General features: G+C 41.6%; 2 protein-coding genes and 1 long non-coding RNA gene across 7 annotated transcripts in view; 1 reads left to right on the top strand and 2 right to left on the bottom strand.

The window, feature by feature from the left end:
* Positions 1-1,570, bottom strand: part of LOC144930433 (uncharacterized) — a 43,955-nt gene extending 42,385 nt beyond the window's left edge. Inside the window, exon 1 of the long non-coding RNA XR_013635589.1 lies at positions 1,351-1,570. This is a non-coding gene — a long non-coding RNA (uncharacterized LOC144930433). The remainder of the gene's footprint in view (positions 1-1,350) is intronic.
* RHOQ (ras homolog family member Q) overlaps positions 1-14,170 on the top strand; it is a 36,038-nt gene extending 21,868 nt beyond the window's left edge. Inside the window, exons 3-6 of one of the 3 annotated variants that reach the window (XM_073339127.2) lie at positions 9,306-9,470; positions 11,942-12,037; positions 12,695-12,846; positions 13,797-14,170. In XM_073339127.2, coding sequence (XP_073195228.2) covers positions 9,306-9,470; positions 11,942-12,037; positions 12,695-12,846; positions 13,797-13,806 — 423 coding nt within the window. In that variant the 3' untranslated portion in view covers positions 13,807-14,170. Of the gene's footprint in view, positions 1-9,305; positions 9,471-11,941; positions 12,038-12,415; positions 12,847-13,796 lie in introns of those variants that run through there. The other 2 variants (XM_073339128.2, XM_073339129.2) reach the window with 2 other exon arrangements.
* Positions 13,045-19,611, bottom strand: part of PIGF (phosphatidylinositol glycan anchor biosynthesis class F) — a 45,543-nt gene continuing 38,976 nt past the window's right edge. For 2 of the 3 annotated variants that reach the window (XM_073339124.2, XM_073339125.1), the window contains exon 6: positions 13,045-13,378. In XM_073339124.2, coding sequence (XP_073195225.1) covers positions 13,265-13,378 — 114 coding nt within the window. In that variant the 3' untranslated portion in view covers positions 13,045-13,264. The remainder of the gene's footprint in view (positions 13,379-19,611) is intronic. The other variant, XR_012158268.2, reaches the window with a different exon arrangement.

Here is a 19,611-nt window from a genome sequence, read left to right on the forward strand (position 1 = left end):
AGGTTGGGGAGCTTATATGGGCAATTGCACGGCACAAGGAACATGGACATCTCAAAAGTCTAGAATGCATATCAATATACTGGAATTACATGCAGTAAGAAAGGTATGTGAATCTTTTCTTCCATTCATCTGCTCTCACCATGTCCTGATATAGTCAGACAACTACAACTGTCTTCTACACCAACAAGCAAGGGGGAGTGGGATCTGCCTCTCTGTGTGCAAGAGGCAGTCAAACCAGTTCCAGAGACTGTCAGCAGTCAGATCACCCTATCTGCAGCCTACCTTTCAGGGATGCAGAATGTGCTCGCATACTTCTTCAGCTGACACTTCATGATTGACCACAAGTGGGAAGCTTACAACACGGTGCTGCATGACATTTTCACACAGCGAGGAATCCCAACCAGAGATCTCTTCACTTTCCAGGCGAACAAGAAGTGCGCAATGTATTGCGCCAGAGGAGCCCTAGGTTACCGCTCCCCGGGCAACGCTCTCCTTTCCTGGCCAGACCAGTTCAACTTCCCTCCACTGCCGCTACTACCACAGGTGTTATGCAGAATATGGCAGGACAGGGCAACAGTCATCCTGATCTCCCCTTTGTGACCCAGACAGTTCTGGTTCCCCAACCTCCTGTGCTTGTCGCCTTGGCCGCTGATTACCTTCCCAATATTACCCGAGCTCTTGGTTCAGTGCAACAGCAGGATCAAACACCCCAAATCCATGACTTCTCTACCTCAGGGTGTGGTATTTGGATGGGCGGCATCCCTAGAACGTGCGTGTTCCTCAGCTGTTTGAGACAGCCTCTCTAATAGCAGAAAGAACTCAACTAGAAAATGTTGCCTAGCTAAATGAAAATGGATCTCGTCCTGGGCACAACAAAGAGGAGTTCTACCAGAAACTACAGCTGTTCCCCCTCATCCTAGACAATATCCTATCCTTGAAGACATCGGGTCTATCCCTCTGGCCCTTTGCGAGTCCACTTAGTGGCAGTCAGTGCATTCCATCCACGTACTCAGGGCTACTCCATCTTCACACACCCATTAACCAATTGATTCTGATAAAGTTTCCCACCTTCTCAAAAAATTGCGCTCCAGTTGGACCTGAATCTTATTCTTTTGGTAATGACAAGGCCCCACTTTGAGCCTTTAGCTACTTGTTCCATGTCCTTCCTCTCCATAAAGGTCACTTTTCTCGCAGCCATTACACTAGAGAGGAGGTCTGTGAACAGGGAGCAATGATGGCAGACTCTTCCATACACTGTGTTCCACAAAGACACAGTTTCTTTACACCTACATTGCAAATTTATCCCTAAAGTGGTTTTGGAATTTCATCTGAACCAGTCCATTCACTTACCTGTATTCTTCCTGAAACTGCATGCATCGGCAGAAGAAGGTAGACTCCACTCCCTCAATGTTCGATGCGTGTTGGCCTTTTACCTTCAGAGAACAAAACCAATCAGGAAGTCCCGGAGACAATTTGTTACTATAGTGGAGAGTGTCAGAGGGCACGCTGTCTCCACCCAGAGAATTTCCAAATGGATATCTGGTTGCATTCTACTCTATCAGTTCTCGAATCTCCCGTCCCCTATATGGGTATGAGCTCTCTCCACTACAGCTCAAGCAGTGACCATAGTGTCTCATCAGGACCGTACCCCTCCTAGATATCTATCAAGTAGTCACATGGAGTTCCATCCACACGTTTGCAAGGCATTATGCACTGGTATAAGACTCAGCTGCTGATACCTCCTTTGGGAGAGTGGTTCTCCACTTAACCCTACCGTCCTCATCCTTGCACCCTCCTCCTACTTACGTACTGCTTGTCAATCACCCACAGTGGAATACAATAGAGACCATCGCTCAAAGAAGTTACTTATCTGTAAGTGGAGGTTCTTCAAGATGTGTGGTCTCTGCCTGATCCTACTGCCTGCCTGCCTTCCCTTCCACTTCGGATATTCTCTGATTGGCAGTGCAGAAGGAATTGCAGAGGTGGTTCGTCCGCCCCACCCTTTATCACCTATGTCGTGGGCATGGTGAACCAGGGTGCATGCGTGGACCAACAAACATTACTTTCAAATTCTCCGGGTGCAGGGTGTGCATGCATAATCCCACAGTGGAATACAGATAGGGACCACATATCTCAAAGAACCTCCAGCTACCCGTAAGTAACCTCCTCTTTCCTGGAATGCGTTTAAAAACAACTTCAGAGGTATTTTCAATAAAGAACTATGCATCAACAGATCTGTCAGGATCAACAAGCATGTCTATAGTTGAGATGCTGAGACAGACTATTAGCAACAGTTTCTTATATCCTTGTCTTTTTATTCCTTTCACTTCCTATTGGCAGCCACTTTCTTTGGTTACCAGACTGACACCTAGCAAGTGATGGCCAGTGTCTTACAAAGTATTTTGTTATTTATTGCAGTACTAATCTAGTGTCTTCCCCTGGAGGTGTTCAAAGCACTTTGAAGACATTAAACAAATAGGATGCAATGGTATTGGCTTAGTTAAAGTAGTTATTATTCTTATTTTCTTATCCTGTTTCTCCATTTGTATTTTGCTGCTTTGGTAGATGACAAATAGGTTTTTTTGATTGTTTTGTTTTTTGGTGGTTTTTTCTTTTAAAGCTCATAATACAACTCTCTCCGATTTGAATATTAGGCAATTGTACTGCACCATGTTGGTCCTTAGTCACCTTCTTTCTGCTCATATCTTTGGTTCTTAAAATATTCCAGTCAAATTCTTCAAATGTTTTTAATGCCTAAATCTACCCACTGCCTCCCCCAAATCAGAATGAAAGTTTAATTGATATAGAGTGTGAGTGCATACACTCACACTGGAATTTATGTTGACTTCTGACTAGTATAGTTAGATTTTGCCATTGCACTTAATTTTGGAATAAAGTTAATTTCTCTCGTGTATGCTGATGAATTCAAGTAATAAAATTATACCGTTGCACACTGATTTTTTTCCATGTTTCTCAAATGAGCAGTCTAAACACTGACAGTATTTCTAGCTGATCCCATAGAATTCAACCATTATTTAGGCCCGAATACAGGAATTTTTTTTTTTCCAGATTTCTCACTGTTGCTAACATAGGTTTAGCTCAATCAGTGCTAGCAATGTTGGGGATCATAGTGTGGATGGGAACCTTGCTGCTGACAACATTTTAAGCACTATGTCATCTTACCTTGCTTAGAGCTGGTCTAATTGACATGGTGTTGAAACTGGTGGAAGCAGCTGGCCATCTGTTTACATTTGGGCTACCCATGTTGCTAGTTCTGGTGGAGCTGAACCAGTGTTAGCAACAGTGGGACATTTTTGAAGACTTTTCCTAGACTAGACAGGGCTCTAATATGAGAGACGTGACAACATTCTGACTGTTTCAAGCAGAGTACAGTGTATATATAGACTCAAATTCACTGCTGATGTAAGTGGGCAGAACTCCATTGAAGTCAATGGAGCTGATACCATGTACTTTAGCAGACAATTTGATTGTGATGCGTAAAATAGCCAAACAAATGGTATTTGTCTTTAGTTTAACACCTTAATTATACAGGATGGACTGAGATACGTAGGCCTCAGTGTTGTAGAAGAAGCAGAGTATAAAGTTATATAAATAGATGCAGAGAGCAGAAAGGCACAGAGGCTACTAAAGGAACAACAGTAGTGCTCACTTCTAAAACAGTTGCTAGCCAGTTTTTCAGAAGGAATGCAAGATACCAAGATGTATCTAACTGTAAAAGGAATAGTGTCTAAGACAAAAAAAAAAAAAAAAAAAGTTAGTCTAAACTTTCATGCAGACTACAGGTTTTCCAGCAAAGTATGCACATGTAAAACAACTTTGCAACTGGAAAATAATTAGTGTTCATTGTCTGGAAATAGACCTCTAGAACTTAGACTGATTGAGAGGCACTTTAAGGTCATTGAACTAATTTAATTTTTTTTTTGAGTGATGGTGCATGTTTATTATGCTAATAGCTAATGAAATATTTTATTGCTGTTTGTTTGACACATTCTCATGTGTTAATGTTATGACTGGTTTGTAATTTAAAACAATTTTTTTTACAGGTTTTCAGTAGTCCTGAATCTGAGAATGACTGACTAACCTGCTTAGCTGATTTTCTTATGTACTATCTTGAAAATTCTACACTCCAGGGACCAGTCTAATTTGTAGTTGGGCAGTCTCTTTTTAGGATTTTGATCTCCACCCAGTAAATGTGGTTGCTTCCCTGAATAGGATCTGACTGCATACAGTAGTAAGGGTAGAGAGGTAAACTGTATGCTTATAAGGAGATTGGATATTGTAAAAAGGGACATCATTAACTTCAGTTACATTTCTCCCTCAAAATTTTGTACCTACTAAAGTTACAAGTAAATTACTAGAACTGAAAGAACTGTATTAGAAAGAATATTCTCTATATTTTCATTTTGTTTAGTCTCTGCATTTGGCAACATTTTGGGCACAGTCAGTTTACATGCATGGAAATAGTGGGAGTTAGTTTCTCTTCTGCCCTTATAAACAAACATCAAGAGGGGAGAGAAATATCCCTTACACCTTCCATTTATAAGGGGGGGGGAGGGTGGAAAGTGTATGAGGGCATTCTGTTTACAGTGGGCTCTATCAGAAACTGAAGGAGGTTTTACATAAGTCATGGTAACAGTGCCTTTTCATTCTCTGTTCCTAGTAATTTCACACATTTGGGGCTTGATTTTTCACAGACAGTGGCCTGAGATCTGCACCTATTTTTCTACGTATGTGCATGTTTTCTATTGCACATTCATTTACTGCAGTTGTGTACACAGTGGGAGGGATTGGCATGCTCACAAAAAGTCCCTGACTTGAAAATGCACGTGTATATACACATTTAATGCACATGCACACACACACACACACACACACACACAATAACTTGACTTAATTCTGTTTCAAGTGATCAGAAAGCATAGCAACTCTATTAATTATTATTATTTTATTGCAGTAGTGGTACCGCAGGGATTGGCAACTGGTAGCCCAGGGCTGCATTCGCCCACCAATCTGGGGCATAGCCCACCCAGATTTGAGCCTGAGAGCAGGCAGCTCTGGCAACCCCGGGAGTGAGGGAAGGTGTGAGAAGCTCTGGTACCAGGGAGCAGAGGTCAGCAAAAGGGGGCAAGAGGCGGCTTTTCCCACTGTCTGGAGGAGGAAAGGAGGCTGTTCCCTAGCACCTACGCGAGTACGGGCAGGAGGCAGCTGCTCCCTGGTTGCAGTGGGCTCATTCTAGGATGGCTCAGGTGGACCGCACCTGGAATTACTGAACATAGGCTGTGATAAATAAGAGGGGGAATAACTTCCTTTGATGGACAGCCAGCCAGGTAGCTGTAAAATCCCTCTTGGTAGCTGTTCTCTACTTGCTTTACCTGTAAAGGGTTAACAAGTCCCCCAGGTAAAGGAAAAAAAAGTGGGCACCTGACCAAAAGAGTCAATTGGAAGGCTAGAACTTTTTAAAATGGGGAAAGAAACTTTCCCTTTGTCTGTTGCTCTCTCTGGGCTGCAGGGACATGGAGCAGTAATGCTGTAACCAGCTTTAAGTCAGGTATGATTATAGATTATCAATTCATACCTCGAACCCACTTATCTGGAGCCTCAGATATGTACGTAAAATTAGGGAATGTCTAAAAAGATGCGAGTAGGGTTATTTATTTTATTTCTTATTGGCTTGTGGACTCCTCTGTGCTAAACCCAGATGCTTTTGTTTGCTTGTAACTGTTAAGCTGAACCCCCAAGAAAGCTATTTTGTGTGCTTAGTTTTTGGTATTGCTCTTTTAAAATCTAGCAAAAGCCTAAGTTCCAGATGTACTTTCTTTCTTTTTGTTTTTAATAAGAACAGGATTGGATTTTTGGTGTCCTAATAGGTTAGTGCATATGCTCTTTGACTAGCTGATGGCAACAGCTAATTTCCTTTGTTTTCTTTCTCAGCTCTTCTCTCAGGGGTGTGAGGGGTGAAAAGGCTTGAGGGTGCCCCACAGGGAGGAATTCCCAAGTGCTCCTTCCTGGGTCTCAGGGTTTTTTTTGTTGTTTTTGGGGTTTTTTTGCATTTGGGTGGTGGCAGCGTTTACCAAACCAAGGTCAGAGAGAAGCTGTAACTTTGGGAGTTTAATACAAGCCTGGAGTGGCCAGTATTAGTTTTTAAAATCCTTGCGGGCCCCCACTTCCTGCACCCGAGGTGCCAGAGTGGGGATTCAGCCTTGACATAGGCACTGGCATCAGAACCGGGGAGGGGGGTTAAGGGGCCATGCCTCCCCAGTTTTTAACAAAAGAAACATAAGCACAGAATTCATGTCCCCCACAGATTTTTTTTATTCCCCCTGCAGAATAATAGATTCTGCTGGGGGAGGTGCTGCAATTACACTTTTCACCCACCAGGGACTGCTGTGGCACCAGAAGAGAGGGCAGCTGGCTCACCCGTGGAGCAACAAGCCCTGGAGAGGGAGGGGGCCCTTTGGCCTTGCCCCCCCACACACACACAAAGTTTCCGGGACCCTTGTAAACAGGGCCAGCATGTCAGGGACCAGGGCAGGGATGGTACAAGCTCATATTTTTCCTCGACTGCCACGGCTTCCTCTTCTGCTACATCCTGGAGCCTCTAAAAAATAAATGTATGGGTTGCCAAAGGGTTTTAGTGGATACTGTGGCCCTCTGCTACCTGAAAGTTGCATATCCCTGGCTTAGTGGCCTCATTCACTGCACAAACATATAGTAAATGACAGTCTCTGCCCAAAAGATCTTCAGTCGAAAGGACAAGATAAAATAGCTGAATGATACAAACAAAGGGGCTGGTGGGAAAGGTAACTAATAGGCTGCTTTGTACAGACTAGCTGTAGGCACATTTCTTAGCTACCCATTAGTAGTTACTTGGTTACTGTCACAGTAATATGAAGTGATCCACTCTTTTAAAAAGGAAATGATTGGTCTAAATATTTTTCCAACGTGATCAGGGACAGGAATAGCTGATAATTCAAGAATATTCTGACTCAGCAAAGCACATACCAGTTACCCATTGTTGTTTTAAAATTTGGCTCTCTCTCCACCTCAACAGGGTATTTAGAAGCCAGTACACTAAAATCCAAGTAAGCAAGGTCTTGTATCTTAAGTACTACCTAAGTACATGGCTATTCACCCTTTCCTATACAAAGCCTGGGCAAACATGGCTGAGTTGTGTCCTTAAAGCAGCATTTTTCCGCAAGACAACCGTGCGGCTGTTTGTGCAGCCACATCTCCCTTGTTGCCTAAGGGTTCATATCAGTGCATTCTGGGAAATTCTGGGCTGCTGTCTCAATCTGCCTCAGCAGGGCACAGAGAGCCTGGAGGAGGACAGAGAGCAGAACATAGGGCAATACAGCCTGGGATGTCATGCCACCCCGAGAGCTAGGATGAATGAGGACCAGCCAAATGGGCTAAACAGTGGTTAGCAGGTTCTGTCCACACAGCAGTAAGTGTTGAAGAAGTAGCAGGAAGATAGTTATGTGGCAGCCGAGGCCACTAAACACTGTAATGTAGCTACTCTGGTCACTAAAGTGTGTGGACATCAATCATGTGCAGAGTTAAGCATGTACAAGCTGCTTACAAAGCTGGTTAGAAGTTGTAGTGTATTCTGGATATGGAGAAAAGACAGACCTTGTTATCACATTGAGGAAACCATTCTCAATCAGAGAACATGCATGGAAACTATATATGGAAAGTAGCTTTTTAGGACTGGGCAAAACGGGGCTTATGATGGAAATCTAGTTACAACCCCAGCCTCATTCAATGGGGCGCCATAACTAGCTTCTTGCAGATATGTGGCCAGAGTTGCATGCATTCTGGCCAGTCTAGTACACCTGCCTACAAAATGTGTCAGTCACAGATGTTCCAACCAGTTCAGAACAGACACTTATCTGCATCTTCTACAGTTTTTGTGTGTTTGCAAAATTATGCAGCAGTATCTGATAGGAGTGAAGTGCCTGCATCCCTTAGCTGTTCATTTCCAGACTTCTGAGGGAGATGGGTTGGTAGAACTATTCTGTGGAAATTCACACATTCTTTGGGACTCCATTGACATGCTTTCAATTATAACTATTTGCTAATTAAGTTTTTCATTTACAAGTAAATATGTGCAATTTGGCAGTTACAGTTGCCAGTGAAAAACTATAGCTGAATTTCCCAAAGTGTAGGTAGTGTTGAATTACATCAGCCTGTTTTTATTTAACGAATAAACAGTTCTAATATTTGTGGGATTTAATTCAGATGGGAATTTGTATCAAGAAGCTTGCAGCAGACTTTGGTTAGCCCTGCCTTGGTGCTCATTGTAATGGAGAGGGGACCAAAAGCCTTCCCTGTGCAATGTGGGCACAATGCCAGTCTTCCGTGTAAAGGCTCTGAAGCTAGTGATCTACATTAAACTCTCTAAAATAGGAATAGCACCAGCATAGCCTGCTCTCTTCAATGCCATCCAGCAGAACAAGCCTAGTCTGCCTGTGCACCTTCCCAATATGGCCAAGCGGCTTTGATGCTGTGGCTCTAAAAAACTAACACCTGAGTGATTTGTCCATCCACACTGAGAATTCCTTCAAAGGAATTCTTTTGGGTGATCTTTTCCTTTAGAAAATGTCAGTGCTTTTTAATGCCCAATCTTCCCTGGTGTTGGGTGGGTGCACTGGGCTAAAGGAGAGTGTGGATAAAGGAGCTCTGATCCCACTCTGTCCCCCAGAACAGGCTCATCAGTAATAGGACACAATATCCTGCTGACACTTCAAAATGCTAGGAGGGGGCTCAGCTACCATTCACATCTGAGATCCAAGAGGGAGTGCTTTCTTGGTTAGGTGGATAGTCAGAAGCAGCACTATGGATGTCTCTGATTTACCCCACCCATTTTGCTTTGTACAGGCAGAATGGTTGTGGAATCAGCACGTGTCTGCTTATTTCCCCTCAGCATGCCAGGGCAAAAGCTAGCCCTTAGGTTGCAGATATGCAAAGAATGTTTAAAATGAGGCTTTAAAGAAGTTTAGCTTTCCATAAATATCATATTGCATAGATAACCGTGTAACTATTGGTAGCAACATTGCCATGGTTTTCACTTGCATTCATATGTTTACTTCCTGTGTGTGGATTTTAATCTAACAGCCACATTAACTGACAGGGGTTACCACTAAAACAGCCAAGTAAACGGAGTCTCTGTTTAAATGAGTTTTCTATTTGAGATATTTGAGCACAGTCCCTGAATGTAACTGTTACAATGAACAAAATGTGAGCTTCAGTTCAGGATTGCCGATGACAACATTTTTCTTCCTCAGGAAGACTACGATCGTCTGAGACCTTTATCTTATCCTATGACAGATGTCTTCCTTATCTGCTTCTCAGTGGTAAATCCAGCCTCATTTCAAAACGTGAAGGAGGAGTGGGTACCAGAGCTAAAGGAATATGCACCTAATGTACCCTTTTTATTCGTAGGAACCCAAGTACGTCTGGTTTTATTTTGCTTGTTTTATTTAAATAATCCAGATCATCTAACGTGTGCTTTCTTTGGGCCCCGGGCCCCTGCAGCAGGATCCAAATAACTCCCTTTCTCTGACTTCAAATGGAAGAGTTAGACTTAGCCTACACCTATAACTTAGGTAGACATAGCTACGTTACTCAGGGCTGTGAAATATTTCACGCCCTGAGCACTGTAGTTAGGACATAAGTACATGCAAATGGTTTGACCCAGTTTGGCCAATGGTCCTACTAGCCCACTATCCTGTCTTTTGTCAGCGTCTGGTATCAGATGCTCCAGAAGGAATGAACAGCACAGGGCAATTATTGAGTGATCCATCCCGTTGTCCAGTTCCAGCTTCTGGCAGTCAGAAGTTTGGGGACACCCACAACATCAGGCTGCGTCTCTGACGATAGCCACTGATGGACCTATCCCTCCACAAACTTATCTAATTATTTTTTGAACCCAGTTATACTTTTGGCCTTCACAACAGCCCCTGGTAATGAGTTACACAGGTTGACTGTGCATTGTGTGAAGAAGTTTTAAACCTGCTGCCTATTAATTTTATAGGGTGACCCCTGGTTTTTGTGTTACGTGAAGGAATAAATAACACTTCTCTATTCATTTTTTTTTTATCCATACTATTCATGATTTTATAGACCTCAATCATATCCCCCCTTAGCTGTCTCTTTTCTAAGCTGAACGGTCTTAGTATTTAACTTCTCTGCATATGGAAGATGTTCCTTACCCCAAATCAATTTTGTTGTCCTTCTGTCCTTTTTCCAATTCTAGTACTGTATATCTTTTTTGAGATGGGGAGATCAGAATTGTATGCAGTTTTCAAGGTGTGGCTGTAGATTTATATAGTGGCATTATGCTATTTTCTTTCAGACCTTCCCTCTTATTAAACAACCTAACCCTGAATGTAGACAGACATAAGGTCAATGGACAGATTCTTCCACTGACCTAGGTACTGCCTTTCAGAGAGGTGGATTAATTACGTCAATGGGAAAAACCCCTTCCGTTGATGTAGGAAGCATCTATACTATGCTGCTGTAGTGTAGACATGACCTTGCTCACATCCGACAGTAGGAAAACAGGGTCACTTATGTTATAAGTACTCCTGAGTGAATAACCGATTCTTCAGTTTGTTGGCCAGACTGAAAAAATTAAAACTACATATTGGGGAGACATAAAATGAATTTTTTTCTAAATTTTTGGTGAACTGAAAAGTCGAAGAAAATTATTGTTTCAGAGTGATACAAAATGTTTAGTTTGACATTTTAAAATCTTTTTAAAAATAAATTTCAAAACAAATTTGTTTAGATTGTATACACTTCATTTAGAAAATTTCAAAACAAAATGTTTCAAATTTATGGGAATATTTTTAGGTTTTTGTTTTTTTTCCCCCAAACTAAATCCATGTGGTGAATTCCCCATGAATTTGCAAAATGTTTCCATCAACCTGGAGTTTATGCCAAAAAATCTCACCCAGCTCCAGAGTTATCTTCATTCTATTAAAAAAAGATGCATCGTGTTACACAAGCACTTGAGGCTGTTGAGCAGGGGTCTGGGATTACAAGCATTACTCTTCCAGGTAACTCACTGAAATCAATAGGATTACTAGTCCCAGAATGCACTGCAGGATCGGGCCCCACATTACACGCATAACGCTGTGCCACGGCTAACAGTCCTATCCAATACCCATTGAAACTAATGGAGAGACTTCTCTTGATTTCAAAGGACATTGGATTTATAAGGAACCAGGGCGTAGGCAGTCTGGCTTAGCGGTCATGGTGGGCTGGTGTCCACAGGTCAAGGATGGCCATGAGGCGGTAGTCAGAGAGCAAGGATCGTAGTAGTCACTAAAGCTGGTATCAACAGGAAAGAGTCCGGCTCAGAGTCAGGCTGGGGTTGGAGGCCAGAGATCAGAAAGCAAGGTGAGGTCTGGAGTCACAGCATGCCAGAAGTCTGCATGATTGCCTAGACAACTTCCTGGGGCACCCTCCAGGGTTAAATAGTGAGCATGAGCCAATCAGAAGGCCACAGGGTGCTGTCACCATAGTGCTCCTTGGATGTGGTGCTGCTTGGCCTCTCAGTAGCAACATGGGATTTCAGATGACCTAGGGTCCACAGTCCCAGGTTCTAGTCCCACGGATTCTTACAGGATTATGGTCTAAGCGGAAGCAGCTCAAATTTCCCCAGTATGTATTGGATTAATCCTGCCCCTCCTGTGTTCATTGGTGGTTCTGGAGTGTCACACTGAAGTTAAGGAAAAAAGCTGAGAATAAATAACCCACCTACCCTGCCTTTTGGATACTCGGGTATTGGAGACCTGATCTACATCTTCATGTGGCTTTTGGATCCGGCCCTAGAACGGAGGACATGATATGGCTCAATGGTTTCTATTTGACGTGTGTAATCATTATGCAATATTATTTCCATCTTTCCTACTAGATTGATCTTCGTGATGATCCAAAAACTTTAGCAAGATTGAATGATATGAAGGAGAAGCCTATATCTATGGAACAGGGACAGAAGTTAGCAAAAGAGGTAAATCAGACACTCGAGGAGAAAAAAACCTGCTCCTACCCAACTTATTCTTGATTGCATTTTTTCTTCTTATGTGCTATTTTCATACTTACTTCACCAGTCTAGATAACCAGCTTTTATAAAACCACTACTAACAAGCAGACTCACTTAGATGTTTCTCTTTTAATTACAGTGTAACTCTTTTCAGTACAGAAGTCAATAATGATCATGAGTCAGATAATTAATTAAAATAGGGGATGTACCTATAGGCCATTAATCATTACAAAACACTAACTTTTTTTAAAATGTCCGGTAGATGCTAGGCATTTTTATTTATAGCTCATTTTCAGAAATGAATCTACAAGTTGGCCACATAATTTTTTTCTTCCTGTCCTTTAGCTGAAGCGTTTAGGACTATACAATCAACCCAATACAAGCTGCTTGTAAACACACTTTCTTCAGAAACAGAACCTAAAGAAATGAATTCCAAAACTATCATCAAAAGACAAAAGAAAGGAATACTTTGCTTTACAGGACACGGAACACACTGGGATGATTTTTCTAGGTCAAACACAAGACTTTGGGGTGTTTCTATCAAAACAAAAAAACCTCAAGCGCTAACGAATAGATCTGAATATATGCCTATGTAGCTATTAAATTCATTATTTTTTTTGACAGATAGGAGCCTGCTGCTATGTGGAGTGTTCAGCTTTAACACAGAAAGGACTGAAGACTGTTTTTGATGAAGCTATAATAGCCATTTTAACTCCAAAGAAACACACAGTGAAAAAAAGAATAGGATCAAGATGCATAAACTGCTGTTTGATCACGTGAGATACATTTGACAATGGCCAGGCCTACTGTGAATTTCTGTCAAACGTAAATGATACAGTACATAAGTACACAGAACTTGTTATAGATCATAGAAGTTTGTAAGCTAAACTTAGGAATCTAACCTCTGAAATCGGTGAAATCCAGAGGAACAAAACCAAACAAATCAACAGAACTCTAGTAAGAAGCAGCCACCATCTTTTACAAATCCTTTATTTGGACTGGAAGATACAATCTCTCAGGGGTTAAAAAAGTTAGAGCCGGCAACAACAGCATATAAATAATGCCGTAAGTGGAGATGCTTGGCCCAAAACCACGTTGAAAATATTTCAATAGTCTCTTGCTTTAATCACATAAAAATTTCTGCCCAGTCCGTATGGAATCTGCACAAAGAAATACCTTCTCTCTTTGCCCCAGTTATCTGCTTTTGTATGTAAGCTGCTTCCGATTCCAGTATATCCACAGAGGTGCAATAATGAGGCCAGCCACATAGCCAAAGGTAGCTCCGAGGGAACAGGAAATGGGCCATATCTGAGGGCAGAGAGCATACAGTAAAAACAGAGAAACAAGGAAAATATTGTTTGAGCACAAGTTCAGTGTAATCTAAATATTGAAAGGCGGTACAACCCTTTTCTCTTTAAAGCTTGACGTGCTTTCCTAAAGAATGCGAAAAGTGTAACAATCATACATGCATTTATCATGAACACTACGTGTTGTACAGTTAACTAATATACATTAAAATGTAACCAGCCTTCTGGCTACTGCAGGCTTAGTATGATACTCACAAAACCATCTGAGAAACTTAAGCATTTGTGTTACCTGAAGTTTGGGCCAGATTTATTGATAAAGTATTCTTCAATTTTTCTGCACACCTTTTGAGACTTGTAAAATGTGCAGTTGTTTTTTTTTTAAACATACACTTGTACCTTTTGCCTTCTTTCTTCCCAAGGACCTTCTAAGCTGTTGGATAAGTGTGCAGAAAAGAATGAAGAATACCAAATGAGCCTACATACCAAGATGGGGACAGGGTTTGGCTGACTACACATACGAGCATGGACTTGAAAAGCAGGCAGGGGTATTTCATAGTTCTTTCCTACTGCTAGTCAAAGGGGAAGTATGGATGCTGAATGCACATTTTACACACAGTTCAGCAATCAAAAAGCAGGCCCAGTTAAATGCAGGCCCCACTAGGGTTTAGTGTTTAGAAATTCGTTTCATTTCCTAGTACAAGAACAGAATTGGCTCAATATGCTCAACTCATTCTTACACTGCTTCAGGTAATGGGGCTAGTAGTAGAGTGGATTTTTTTTCCATACTTGAACCTGGGGGTGGGGGGGAGGGAGAAATCAAAAAAGTATTTAAAGATAAGCCCTAATCTAGCCTCGGATGTGGTGGTTAGAGCATAATTACCACCCAATAACATCCCGTCAAATGAAGAGCCTCACTATGTTGGTGACAAAAGATAAATTTTAATTCCTATTGCTCTTATAATGATTCTTCCATCTTTTGCCAGGACAACCCTTACTATGCCTGCTGAACAATGGTCTCCATTTGGAGGCAAGTGTACAGTGTACTTGTCTTCTCCTGTCTTCAAGGCAGAGGAGAAAATTGGACATCATAGGAACTATCAGTGCCTCACTTTCTAGCTTTTCGCTCCAGGTCTTGGCTTGTGATTCATGAGCAGCAAAGAGTGTCTTTGCTCTTTATGGTACTCATCTTCCTTCTGAAGTCAGCTTTTTCCTCGCTTTGATCCTGTCCATTACATCCTTCTGGTTTGGGGAAGCATGTTTCCCTCCTATCCTCTGATCCTGGGAAGTTTAACTCGAATAAGTGCTTTGGTTCTCTGCTGTTTCACCTTCACAGTCCTTATTGTGTGCAGTTTTATGAGTATTATTTGGAGGTCTTTAGGAGTGTAGCAAAGATGACTATCTATAAATGAGGTGCCTTAGGTACTCTTTATTGACCTTAATTCACTTTCCATTCATGGCCCCTGTTTCTATTTGGTAATTTTGTTCAACAGTGTCATGCCTGCTGCCTCTTTTAAACCAAAGACTTGCTCATTTTCATTCATTAGCAACGGCATTGCATCTCTTTTGTATAAAGTCTTGAAGTCTTCACACAATAAGGTATTACATACATTTAAAAATAGTATAGTGTGGCCTTGGGTAAGCTTATGCTTCAATTGGATCTTTACATTTCCATTATCAGGTTGAAATCAACTTCAGTAAGTTCCAGAATTTTACAGGTCATTCATCATACATGTTTACAAAGCGAAAATCTCTGCAGTGATAACAACAAATATGTTACCTTCTGTATGAAAGTGCCTCTTGCAGTACCACTAGTGGTAAGAAGAAACCATTTGTATTTCAGCCAAGTCAAATACCTCTCGATCCACAATGGCTTGATTAACTTGGCAGTTTTCTCTGTGTCCAGTTCACTAACTCTGAGTGATCAGTGACCCTTTATTAAAAATCTGACCTACATTAATTCAAGTCTGTAGGTCCTCATCTGCTTTTCACAAGTACGTGTTGTTCCTGGTGGCTTTTGGAACCTTTTGTATTTCCCCTTGTGAATCAACATCCCGCACAATCTACAGCAATTCTTTTTTTGCCCTATCCCTGCTCTTACTGGGTCATTCAACTGCTACTATGACTTAAGGAATTTTTGGGGATAGTTTTATCTTCTCCTGGTCAAATTGCAACCTGGGGTAAAGCTCAACATTTAAAAACTCTCCTGCATTCTCAATCATTGTGCAGCACTTCATAACTTTATTTTTTAAAATACTGCTGTCACTTTCTTCATAACTTCAAAAGCATTCTTCCTTGCTTCCTTTTAAATCTGTGATAGTATATTGCAGAATTTTATAAACCATGCCATCAAAATTCAATCCAGGAATCTTTGACAGACCTCTGGAATCCTCCCTTGGCTTTTAGCAGCTGACAGAAATGAGAGGGAGGAAAGAACACACACTCACTTTCCCCAGCAACTAAGTGGAAGGGGGCAAAAAGAGACAAGGAATGCCACCCTTCCAGTGGCACAGAAGGGAAGGATATTGGGCCAGATCCTCAGCCTGATTGCTGTCCCTTTGGACTGCTCTGATGGCACAAAGGAGCTGTAAAGCCAGCTTTACTTGGCCACCCGCGAATTCCCCAAACATAGGGGGAAAATCCTCAGCATGTACAGATGGAGCCTAGCTACGTTGTGCTCATAGCCTCCAGAGTCAGGAGTGCAACTGGGGGTTGGGAATATTGTCAGAGCCCTTCTGCACCATTCTGACCCTTTTCTGCTGGAATGGCCCTTGAAGCTGACTTGCAGCCAGGTGCAACTTACAGGAGCCCAAAGGCTCTTCTAGGTTGAATTAACTGCTGGCTGGCCCCCGGACTGAGAAACTGCAGAGATGACGAAGTGGCCTCTGCAAAGTGGACTACTGTGTTTAACAGTAGTCCACACACAGTGCAACTTCCTCCAATTGTGATGTGTCATGGCATAAGTGACTCACAAAAACACTGTCATGACACAACACGCACAGCAACTGTAACTTCATTGATTCCGTAAGGGCTCTTCTGATCTTCAAGGCTGAGTATCACTGCTTTCGATTGTTTCCTGGACCCTCGTTCCCATAGGTTCTAATCATTTTCTGCTTTGCCTTTTGGAATCAAATTAATTTGCTTGGTCAGGGTGCTTTTTCCCTGGTTTCCGCATTTTCCCTCTGTATTTGAGTATTAAGCTCATGCGGATTGCAGTCCCCTCTCAAAGCTCATTCTAGTCCTCAGAGAATTGTAGAGGACTGTACGCAATTTAGTTTTTCTACTCTCTGACCAACAGGAGTTAGGCACCTGTCTCTGCACATCCTCACTGGTTTCCACATGAAGGTTGGGTCAGGAACACATAAATAGGAAGGTAGGCTGCATCCTCACTTCAGGTCAGAGGGAGGGGAAAGTTTCTGGTTGTGAGATGGGGAAAGCTATGACTTCCTTCGGACAACTATCACAAACTGTCCTGCTTCTGAGATGCCAGAATAAACATTAACCAGCATCCCCACAAAACCCATGAAAGCAACCAGTTCCCATATCATATACATGTGGAAAACGGCCAGTTCTAAGGTGTGTGTAATTATGAATTTGAACTGAACAGCTGCTTGAAAAAAAAAAATCTAACATCCACTCACCAATTATTGCAGAAAAGCACCGTTTTAAGGGAGGGAGCATGGTCCAGTAGTTAGAGCACAAGACAGGCATTCTGGATTCTATTCCTAGCCTGGCCACTGACTTGTTCTCTGACTTTGGGCAAGTAATTTCTCTGTGCCTCTACTTTACCATCTGTAAAAAACAGATAGTACTTGACTCAAGAAACCCCTGTGAGAAAGCATTATAGAAATGCAAGGTTACTATCTGATAGGTTTTCATCTTAACAATGAGTCTACTACTAAGCATATTGTAGACTGGATTGTATGGTATGGTCGCATTGAAGTGCACGGCTTGTGGTTTTGGCCCCATGGGACTGTTAGCAGCCCATTTATGGCTGCTCTGACTTATACTGGGTATCTGGCCTTGCACTCAGAAACCTCAGGCTTTGGGGAGAGCAAAGGTAAACACTGCTCCTCTCATGCACCTGACCTGCACTGCATGCTCATTGTCTGCAGCTGGGGATTTGGCCTAAGATCGCACAAGGGGTAAAAATGTTATGTTGGCTAGTAACTTCTCTTGCTTGTATTAGGTCTTCTACAAAAACATGCAAGCATTCAGATTCTGAGCCAGGGTCCAGTCCCGTATGGTGCTGGGCACCTGTCAACTCCCACTGCCTTTAATGAGAGAGGAAGGTGCCCAGTATCACACAGGGAAGGCTTAGCAGTTTGTAGGATTACATCAAAGTAAGTAGCACTGCAGAACCATATACCTGGCAAATACAATTGGAACTCGTCATGACTGCATGCTTATTTTGCCCTTTGTTAACACATAACTCCCATCACAAGGCATGGGAGTTGCATATAGGCAATGCTAGCAGAAACACTTATAGTTAAAGTTGCTCAATGTAGTGTATATAAAGTGGGCAGCTACCTATTAGGAAAATAGGGATTTATTTTTAAAGATGCAAATAGCAGATAAAGTGATCTACTGTAAGTGGTACTTACAATTTTTAATAAATTAAGCCCATTCATTAGACATTGTATAAGGGCACTTCTTTGATTCCTGAACTATAACTTTAATTTTTGTGCATACTATTTTACAAGATCCAGTCTTACAGCTGTCAATTAGGAAGCTATGTAAGTAATATGGTTACATAGGCTTCAGTTAGAAATTGACTGCATAAATGTGCACAGTGATTTTTTCCCCCTTGAACCTAACATGCCTTACAGGGTTATATTTAACTTGTAATGTTATTTCAATATATGCTTTAACTTTTTTTTTTTTTTTTGGGCGGGGGAGGAGGGTTTGCATGCATTTCGTCACTAAACCATGTGTCTGGTCACATGCTGTATGTACAGCACACGATGAGTGGTGAAGAGAGAACTTTCTATTTGGCAGTTACGGCTAATAAACAGTTATTTTTAATTCATAGAAAGTTTAATTGGCTCTGCACGTTCTCCATTTCCCATTATTAAAGACTGATGTTAATTAAGAAAATATAACCATTAAAAAACAAATCTACCCCCATTAAAGGAAAATAAGGTCCACACCTCCTACTGCATCTCAAAGTATATTTGGGTCCTGCTTTTCACTTTTTCTATCCAACGCCCTTTTAAAACAGTCTTTACACTAGGTAGTAAACACAATAAAGAAACCCTTTGAGCTCAGCAGTATTGCGCTAAGAATTAGGGTAGTGGTACTCAGACTTCAGAGGTTCAGGAGCCAAATTAGTGAACATTATCCAAAAGAGCCACAGTAGTGTGAATTCATAGTTTCATTTACTATATTTATATACATATATGTTATTCTCACAGCAAAATGACTGACCAAGCATTCTTATTTTATCACTACAATCGGCTAACATATTAAAAGTATCCTGATTGGTTAATAACTTTGGTTAATAATTAAATCACAGTGTTTTAGTATCATGCATGGCAAACAGCTAAAGGAGACTCATTAAAGAGCCACTTGCGGCTCGCAAGCCTCAGTCTGAGTATCACTGAATTAGAGTATGTCTAGAGTTTGTGGTCCAGTTTTAACGCTACTTAATTGATTGCCTTAACTTGAGTTAACAAACACATCTTTATTCAAGATGCTCCACAGAGGTTTGCTACAGGGGGCATCTAGGTTAGTATTAACAGTCAAGTTAGTTAAATCAAGCTCAATGGCAATCAGGTCACTTGAATAAAAGCAGCATCACAAACTCTAGACAGACCCAAAAGTCATACTGTATAAACAGGAACCATAAGGTTCTCTTCACTCCTTTCTGGTGTTTCTATGATAGAAGTAACCACAGTAAGGGCAGGTCTACACTGCGGGGTTAAGTCGACCTAAGTTACGCAACTCCAGCTACGTTATTCATGTAGCTGGAGTCAATGTAGCTTAGGTCGACATACTGCTGTGTCTACACCGCACTCCGTCAACGGGAGATACTTTCCCGTTGACTTACCTTATTCTTCTCGTTCCAGTGGACGTACCCTAAGTGAAATATCTGTTTCAAGATCATCTATTAGCTGCTAACAGTGATGAAGTCAATTTAGATAAAGGCTACACTAGGTAAAATCAGGTATGTATGTTAACTCAGGAACAGACCTGATAACTTAACAGTTTGGTATATTGAAAAATATAATAAAACCA

The sequence above is a fragment of the Lepidochelys kempii genome, chromosome 3 (genome assembly GCF_965140285.1).
Source record: "Lepidochelys kempii isolate rLepKem1 chromosome 3, rLepKem1.hap1, whole genome shotgun sequence".
Lineage (NCBI taxonomy): Eukaryota > Metazoa > Chordata > Testudines > Cheloniidae > Lepidochelys > Lepidochelys kempii.